The sequence below is a fragment of the Salvelinus namaycush genome, chromosome 6 (genome assembly GCF_016432855.1).
Source record: "Salvelinus namaycush isolate Seneca chromosome 6, SaNama_1.0, whole genome shotgun sequence".
In the NCBI taxonomy this organism is placed as follows: domain Eukaryota; kingdom Metazoa; phylum Chordata; class Actinopteri; order Salmoniformes; family Salmonidae; genus Salvelinus; species Salvelinus namaycush.
The window spans coordinates 42,377,029-42,386,268 of record NC_052312.1 but is presented as its reverse complement, the minus strand read 5'-3'; the positions used below and the strand labels follow the sequence as shown (position 1 = coordinate 42,386,268).

Genomic DNA, 9,240 nt, shown 5'->3' with positions numbered 1-9,240 from the left:
GCTTTCAATTTCCAGACTATTGCCGTTGAATCATGTATGTTATACTGCTAAATATTGGTTCGGTGGAGTCACTGATACTAGAACCATTGACTACTCGCTCTCACGCTTTACATTCACTATCGACGACAGTAGGGATATACGTGGGACATGTCTGTGCAATGATTTTAGATTTTATTATTTATTGAGTTTCAGAAGGAAACAGAATGTACAGCAAGTGGACGATATATTCATATCAACCATGCATGATTTGTTGCAGTGTAGCCATATGAGTAGGCTAATGCTTGGGTTGTTTTCCTGCCTCTACAGATGTCCTCTCGCCGCGCTGTGGTTCTGTGATCGCCCACCGGAGCGTCGAGAGCTCTTCACCGGGACCGGGTCGCACACAGTGGGTCACCATGGCAGCGGGAGTGGCGGCGTGGTTACCATTCGCCCGGGCGGCTGCTATAGGATGGATGCCGGTAGCCAGTGCGCCCATGCCGACGCCCCCACCTGACAACCGGCGAAAACAGGACGGGCTCATCTTGCTCAATGTCAGCGGTCAGAAGTTCCAGACGTGGCGGAATACATTGGAGCGGTACCCGGACACTTTACTGGGCAGCACAGAGCGGGAATTCTTCTTCCACGAGGAGACAAACGAATACTTTTTCGACCGTGACCCGGATATTTTCAGACACATTCTGAACTTCTATCGTACCGGGAAGCTGCACTACCCGCGCCAGGAGTGCATCTCGGCCTACGATGAGGAGCTGGCCTTCTTTGGGATCATACCGGAGATCATAGGGGACTGCTGCTATGAAGAGTACAAGGACCGGCGGCGGGAGAACCAGGAGAGAATCCAGGATGACGAGGACAGCGAGAACCAGAACGATATGGTCCCGCCGGATATGACATTCCGAGAAACCATGTGGCGGGCCTTCGAGAACCCCCACACGAGCACCATGGCCCTGGTGTTTTATTACGTCACCGGCTTCTTCATTGCTGTTTCCGTGATGGCCAACGTGGTGGAGACGGTCCCGTGCGGGACTTTGCAAAATCGGGTCAAACAGGTGTCGTGCGGGGAGCGGTATGCCTTGGCATTTTTCTGTCTGGATACGGCCTGTGTCATGATATTCACCGTGGAGTACCTGCTGCGTCTAATGGCGGCGCCCAGTCGCTGGAACTTCATCAAGAGCGTGATGAGCGTCATCGATGTGGTGGCCATTATGCCCTACTACATCGGCCTGGTCATGACGGACAACGAGGACGTCAGCGGGGCCTTCGTCACCCTGAGGGTCTTCCGGGTTTTCAGGATTTTCAAATTCTCCCGCCACTCTGCGGGGCTGCGCATCCTGGGCTACACGCTGAAGAGCTGCGCCTCGGAGCTGGGCTTCCTGCTCTTCTCCCTCACCATGGCCATCATCATCTTCGCCACTGTCATGTTCTACGCCGAGAAGGGCTCCTCAGCCAGCAAGTTCACCAGCATCCCAGCAGCCTTCTGGTACACCATCGTCACCATGACAACTCTGGGGTAGGTGCCGATCCAGTTTACCATACAGTGCAGATGTGTGATCAAATGCTCAAGGGGTGTGTTTTCGACCCTAAATCAGCAGCATTGGTTTGCTGTTGTTCTCACCTTTGAGTGTGTTCTCTCAATGCAGCTGCAGTGTGAATGGAAAGTTGGGTAAATGTCTCAGAGGCCTGCCTAAATCCTCCATTTACATGAAACACCCTCAAGTGAACGGTTTAGGGCATTCACACAACATTCACATTCAAAGGCCTCAGAGGCATTTACCTTATTCACAGGCCAAGCTGTAGGCCTATGATGTCATCATATCCTAACCACTGTAGCAGTTCTCGTCATTAACATTCACACCTCTTCAACACTGTCAAATGAAGAGAGCTATAAATGGAAAACTTGGGAGGAGCAGAGAGAGATCAATGACAATATTTAAATTTTAAATCAGAATATACTACAATAGATTTCTCTCACACAGCATTTCTCTCTCGCTCTCTGCCCCCCCCCCCCCCCCCCACCACACACACACACACAAACACACACACAAACACACACACACACAGTGGTCTTATATTCTCTTTTGGTTGCTCCTCTCTTATTTGGCTTACAGTTGATTCAATTTAGCCATACTCGGTTTGAAAAGTGGCTGCAGCGTTGCAGTCTAAGAGAGGCATATTATGTCACCGTGTTGCTGTTGATGTGTACACCCATTCATTAATATGAGTCCTGGGGCTACGGTTCATTGACGCCTTTGCCGGTTTCTCCCACCTGCGCTGTGCAGTAGTAGCCTATTTTGCGCTCTCCATGGTGTTGAAAAAGAGTGGCGCGCTGTGGGGAATCAGAGCCGCAAGCATAGCGGTTGCATTGCGCTCTCCGCGGTGCTGAAGCGGAGCAGCAAGCATGGCAGTGCAGTACTGTGCGCTCTCCATGGTGCTGAAACGAAGCGCTGCGGCTCTTTTCAGCATTGCGTGCTCTAGCATTGCCGTTACTTTCCCTGCCAACAGTTCACGGGTGTGAATCAGCCTCTAAAGTGGTAATCAAATGGAGCGCTAAAACCCACGTCTGACGCTTTGATCACAGCGCCGTTGAAGTCCATTCGGCACATGAACACAAACGTGGAGTGTCAGCGTCATAGTTAACATGATGGATTTCACAAGGCTCAATTACTCATAGGTCAAGAGCTGGTATTTCTCTATTTGATTGGTTTGTTTTGTTCATTATTGAGCCTACTGCCTGACAGTTTGTCTATATGAGTCTCTCAATGAATTTGATTGGAAGGCTTGTTGTGTTCTGATTACTTTATTCTGTAATTGCATGTGTAAGAAGGGGAGGGATGGAGAGAAAATAGTGGCTGAGAGAAAGAGGTAGAGGAATAGATTGCCACACCTCATTGTGTGTAATTGGTGTAGTTGCATGTCCCCACTGTCAGATTGGATGATATCAATAACAAAATGCAATTACTGGTTCACACTCACCACTGAGCTAATGGCTGACGCAGTAGGAGTGGCTTGTTATTTCTGTGTGTGTGTGTGTGTGCGTGTCTTGGCCTTTCTGTTAATGAGCTAGGCCTAAGACAAAGAAACTCAATGAAGAAAAGCAACCTTCTCTCACTCCCACTCACACACACACACGCACACACACATTAACATCACTGATACACAGCCAAGCTCCCATCCACAACCAGAAACCATTCTGTTGGCTCATAGAAGCCTCACCTCTTTGTTTTGCCGATGTGTCAATCAGCTGGTTACTTTGTGTGGTGTGTTTCTGGCTGCAGTGCCAGTGTGTGTGCGGGCGATGGCAGTACCTGAGGCCAGTCTGTGTTTACTGTGCCCAGGGCTTGACAGGTGGTGACTACACAGCTGCACTAGCCTTTGTTTGAGAGTACGAACACACAGTCATCTGTTTCTATTCTATTGCATCGGTCCAGTGCCTCACAAAAAGCCATTGGATTAATCGAGTGTATGGTAAAATGCCCTGGACCGTATTATCAAAAAGAAATACATGTCCAGTACTCATGTCTGTAAACATCCCCACAATTCTCTCAAATGTGTGTGTCTGTCTGTGTGTGTGTGTGTGCGTGTGTGTGCTCGTACATGCGTGCGAGGAGTGTTTTGGTAGATTGAGCAAGGACATAGCTCTTAAGCGGACGTAGGCTATCGTTCTTTAATGTCTCATTACCTTGCCAGGGGGCCAGAGACAGGGATGGATCTGTGGCTGGGAACTGCAGGGAGCAGGCGAGGGGAGGGAGGTGTGCTCAGTGAAGCAGGTAAAACAGAGAGGAGGGAGGGAAAGAGAAAAATATAAAAAAAGAGAAGGATAAGGTCATAGGGAAATTTGGAGAAAGGGCAAAGAGAGAGGGAGTGAGATAAAGGTGGCAAGACAGAGAGAGAGAGAGAGACAGAGAGAAAGAGCGAGAGACAGAGAGAGCGAGATAAGAAGGCATAGCAGAGAGCAGAATGAGTTTTCTCTCCGTGCTGTGTCTTTTATGAGCCCACTGCAGCACTCCACATTGCTCAATGCACCCATATACTCTAGCAGTATCACTGGCTGCACCAAATTCACCATTATTAACTTGGTGGTTCGAGCCCTTCATTTTGATTGGCTGACAGCCATTGTTTAATATCAGACTGTATTCCACGGATATGACAATACCTTTATTTGTACTATTCTTATTATGATGTTAACCAGTTTATAATAGCAATAAGGCACCTCAGGGGTTTGTGGTACATGGCCAATATACTACGGCTAAGGGTTGCATCCAGGCACTCCGCATTGCGTCGTGTGTAAGAACAGCCCTTTCCCGTGGTATATTGGCCATATACCATACCCCCTCAGGCCTTATTGCTTAAGTATACCTAATCCTCTTACTGTTGCTAGCTCTTTCAAATCCCCAGCCTGTCTCTGACCTGCAGTATCACGCTGTATAACGTCTGGCTCCTGTGCTGCAGTTGCCCAGGGGTTCATTTTGTACTGTGTACACTGCGTGTCCATGCTGTACCTAGGCAGATACACAGCCAGAGACAAATCCAGTTGCGTGTCCAGTGAATTACGGCCTAATTTCAGCCAATTCTCCTTCCAGCCTGTGATCCATTTAGTACGGCCAGGACTCCCGCGGTTTGGATATCCCCGGACCTGGAAGAGAGGCTGTGTGTGTGTCTGTCTGTCTCTGCCTTTGTCTGTGTGTATCAAAGATTGGGAGGTGAACAACTTGAATTAATCAATTAATCAAATGTTCTTAGACGACCAGCAAAGTGCAAAGTCAAATAATAACCGCGGTGGTTCTAGAGTGTGTAACACTTGAATAACTTGAATCAGTGTCACAGCTTAACCCCCTTGTCCTGCTTCTGGCCCCTGCCCCCCCCCCCCCCCCCCCCCCCCCAGGCCCCTCATGGTCCCACTAATTGACTCGTTTGTGGATTTAGTGAAATCGTCCGGGGCCAATTAAATCACTGCCATTCTAATTGGCTTATTCACTGTCAAACGGCATCCATTACTGAAGCAGCTGTCGCTACTGGAGATGCGGAGGAGAGAATGAGTGGAGCGAGAGAGAGACACTAATAGACTGACAGAGGAGAGAGGAAGAGTGAAAGACAGGCAATGACAGAGAAAGAGAGAGAGAGAGAGATAGGAGAGAGGGAAGTCAGCAGACTCACTAAATGAGACACCTTTGTCCCTTAATCAAGGGCTCAATGTGGACCCTCTGATCTGTGCAGTTCACTGCAAGGGATGCCTAGCCCTATGAGGATCTGCAGCTTCAATGGACAACCGTTTGTTACTTGCCGAAGGTGTTACACACATTGTATAGGTTGGCTATGCATGATGTTACTCAAGGCCATAGACTCATTCTAATAGGAGGTCATATAGAATAGGATTTGTCTCTAGGGTCTAGTCAGGATTACAGCTCATATGAACTCAGTAGTCACATGGGGAGGGTCAGTGGTTAGAGGTCAAGTCTGTTGGGGTCACAAAAGGGTTACAGGCATGATCAGGACTCTCATTAGTATGTCTGGAGCCTGGTAGGGACACTGCCTCAGGTTACATCCCTTACTAACTGATCCTAGATCTGTATGTCTCGAGCCCAATATGGAGCCGGACTCAGGTTGCACTTTTGACCAATTATGAGTAGGCTTTGCCTAGTAATTGGTTGATGATGTCATTGGAAACACTCATCTTCCTCAATCTTTTTTTTTTACAAGAAAACGTGCCATTTTCACATATGTTGATGTTGGGGTGCTGGTATAGTGCTGGTTGACTCTAATGACATTTCCCTTTAATTTAGGGCCGGTTGACTCTAGTGACATTTCCCTTTAATAAAGTGCTGGTTGACTCTAATGACATTTCCCTTTAATATAGTGCTGGTTGACTCTAATGACATTTCCCTTTAATAAAGTGCTGGTTGACTCTAGTGACATTCCCCTTTAATATAGTGCTGGTTGACTCTAATGACATTTCCCTTTAATATAGTGCTGGTTGACTCTAATGACATTTCCCTTTAATAAAGTGCTGGTTGACTCTAATGACATTTCCCATTAATATAGGGCCGGTTGACTCTAGTGACATTTCCCTTTAATAAAGTGCTGGTTGACTCTAATGACATTTCCCTTTAATATAGTGCTGGTTGACTCTAATGACATTTCCCTTTAATATAGGGCCAGTTGACTCTAGTGACATTTCCCTTTAATAAAGTGCTGGTTGACTCTAATGACATTTCCCTTTAATATAGTGCCGGTTGACTCTAATGACATTTCCCTTTAATATAGTGCTGGTTGACTCTAATGACATTTCCCTTTAATATAGTGCTGGTTGACTCTAGTGACATTTCCCTTTAATAAAGTGCTGGTTGACTCTAATGACATTTCCCTTTAATATAGTGCTGGTTGACTCTAATGACATTTCCCTTTAATATAGTGCTGGTTGACTCTAATGACATTTCCCTTTAATATAGTGCTGGTTGACTCTAATGACATTTCCTTTTAATATAGTGCTGGTTGACTCTAATGACATTTCCCTTTAATATAGTGCTGGTTGACTCTAATGACATTTCCCTTTAATATAGTGCTGGTTGACTCTAATGACATTTCCCTTTAATAAAGTGCTGGTTGACTCTAATGACATTTCCCTTTAATATAGTGCTGGTTGACTCTAATGACATTTCCTTTTAATATAGTGCTGGTTGACTCTAATGACATTTCCCTTTAATAAAGTGCTGGTTGACTCTAATGACATTTCCCTTTAATAAAGTGCTGGTTGACTCTAATGACATTTCCCTTTAATATAGTGCTGGTTGACTCTAATGACATTTCCCTTTAATATAGTGCTGGTTGACTCTAATGACATTTCCCTTTAATAAAGTGCTGGTTGACTCTAATGACATTTCCCTTTAATAAAGTGCTGGTTGACTCTAATGACATTTCCCTTTAATAAAGGGCTGGTTGACTTTAGGCCTGGAGGGCTTCAGTGTCTGCTGGTTTTCATGAGTGTTGTCTCTGAACGGCTGGTTGGTTGGTGACTGGTTTAGACCTGGGGAACAAGGTTACTGAGCTAGGTTGAGAAAGCAAACCAGCAGGCGGTGTGCAAAGACTTCCGACTAACCCATGCTAGATGTCGGGGATGTGCGTGATTCATCTAAGAAATCAGATGAATTACCTAAATGAGTGTTTCGAAAACATCAGTCAGAAATGGTCAGATTCTATCAAAGTCACGTGACGGGAGTAGATGCCCAATTATGTCACAGACGGTGGCCCAAATGTGCAGTTCTGCTCATCACGCGCGACACGCTCCCGCCATGTGACCAACCATGTCACAGCATGGGACTATGACAATTAGAGGCTGAGCTACGACAGGAGAGGCGACAGTTCAGTTGACCACGTACCCGAACGGAGTGGACTGCAATTGGAAGATGAGGATGTTTTACTTTTGACTATTGTTTCAATGACATAATTATGGTAATGATCTGTGGTAACGCTGGGACTAATGTCCCTGTGTCATGTTGAATCATACTCTCATTCCTATATGGAGTCATACACACACAGACACCTTTCTTACTCTATCCATATCGTTGATACATGTTATATCATATATCATATATTATATTACATATCATATCATATATCAATGTATAGAGGGTTCCCGGAGTGAGGGGTATTAAAATTAGATTCCTCACTACTTTGTTCTCCAGCTGTTTGTTTAAATAAAGATTTAAGGCTTTGAAATTGGATTCCAGTGCAGCATGTGCTCAGACATCTATCGATTTAAAAAACTGCAATTACTTTTGGGAAAGGTTTTTTCTTTTCTGTAGTGTATAAAGACTGCTTGAGCTGCTTTTATGTGTATGTGTTTAATGATTTGTCCATTCATCTAATCATGATTTCTACAGTACAACAACGGAATATAATTGAAATCGAAAAAACAAATATTTGCACCTTACTTGGATCTGATAATGACTGCTTCTTCCATTCCTACTGGGGTTCTTGAAATATAAATGATTCACAATATTTTATTTCTTACCATTTTCTCATTTAAACAATCGTTATTAGCGCGTGTGTGCATACGTTTGTCGTGTGTGTGTGTGTGTGTGTGTGTGTGTGTGTGTGTGTGTGTGTGTGTGTGTGTGTGTGTGTGTGTGTGTGTGTGTGTGTGTGTGTGTGTGTGTGTGTGTGTGTGTGTGTGTGTGTGCGTGTGTGTGTGATGTAGAGATGTTCTGCTGTGTGCACAAGTATGTATGTCAACAAGCCTAACTACTTGACTTCCTGTAACTATCTGACATGTCGTGGCATAGTCCCCTGTCTATACAGGTGATACAGTCCACCTACCGACTACAGTGGAACACACACTGGCCCTCATCTCTGGGTGAACAGAACTCTGGAGCTGTACATGTATATTCATCAATGTATCTCTCTCTTCATCCCTGTTTCTGTATTTCTCTCCCCCTCTCTCCTTCTCTCTGTCTCTCCACCCTCCCTTCCCCGTCTCTCTCTCTCTCCCTCTTTTTCCTCTCTTCCTCTCTCCCCCCTCTATTACACCCTTTGTCTCCATCTCTCCCCCATGCTCCTCACCTCCCTCCCTCTCTCCATGTCCGCACCAGAAGGCTTTTAATATCCAGGAAGTGAATTAATAAACAGATCAAATCATACAGTACACTCAGATGTCAGGCACCAGTTACAGCGCGGCTGGCGGCAGAGAGGAACAGAGAGAGGAAGCAGATTTCAGGTGAGCAGGCCAACTGGGTTAAGAGGTGGTTGTGTTGTTACCACTGTCTTCTCTGATTGGCTGGTATTCGGCATTCAGGGCCAGACAATAACCATGCTAGCATCACTTTTCGATCTTAATTTAAGGTTAGGGTTAGGCATAAGGTTAGCAGTTTGGTTAAGGTTAGGGTTAGAAATTGTAGAAATGGGTGGGGTTTAGCCACAATTATGACTTTGTGGCAGTGTTAGTGATGATGATTATGTAGAGAGGTCCAGTCCAAAGAGGCAATTTCAGAGCCCAGCAAGAACGTGAATCGATCAAAGACAAGTGAGTGCTGTCTCTGATTCATATTTGAAATTGAGTTGGCAGCTACAATCGGTGTTAAAGGCATCGATTTCCTCTCATACCATCCACGCCTGTTGCAAATCACACCCATACAACAGCTTTAAGTGTTTAGTGTTCACTGAACATTGAGTTTTGTTAGGTTTTGCACTTACATGAGTAATATGTAAACAGAAAACCTGGTCATCATCAAGGACCCCACACACCCCAGC

At 45.6% G+C, this 9,240-nt stretch overlaps 1 protein-coding gene across 2 annotated transcripts in view; it reads left to right on the top strand.

Moving 5' to 3' along the window:
- Positions 1 to 395: 395 nt before the first annotated feature.
- LOC120049402 (potassium voltage-gated channel subfamily D member 2-like) overlaps positions 396 to 9,240 on the top strand; it is a 162,190-nt gene continuing 153,345 nt past the window's right edge. For both annotated transcript variants that reach the window (XM_038995670.1, XM_038995669.1), the window contains exon 1: positions 396 to 1,507. In XM_038995670.1, coding sequence (XP_038851598.1) covers positions 396 to 1,507 — 1,112 coding nt within the window. The remainder of the gene's footprint in view (positions 1,508 to 9,240) is intronic.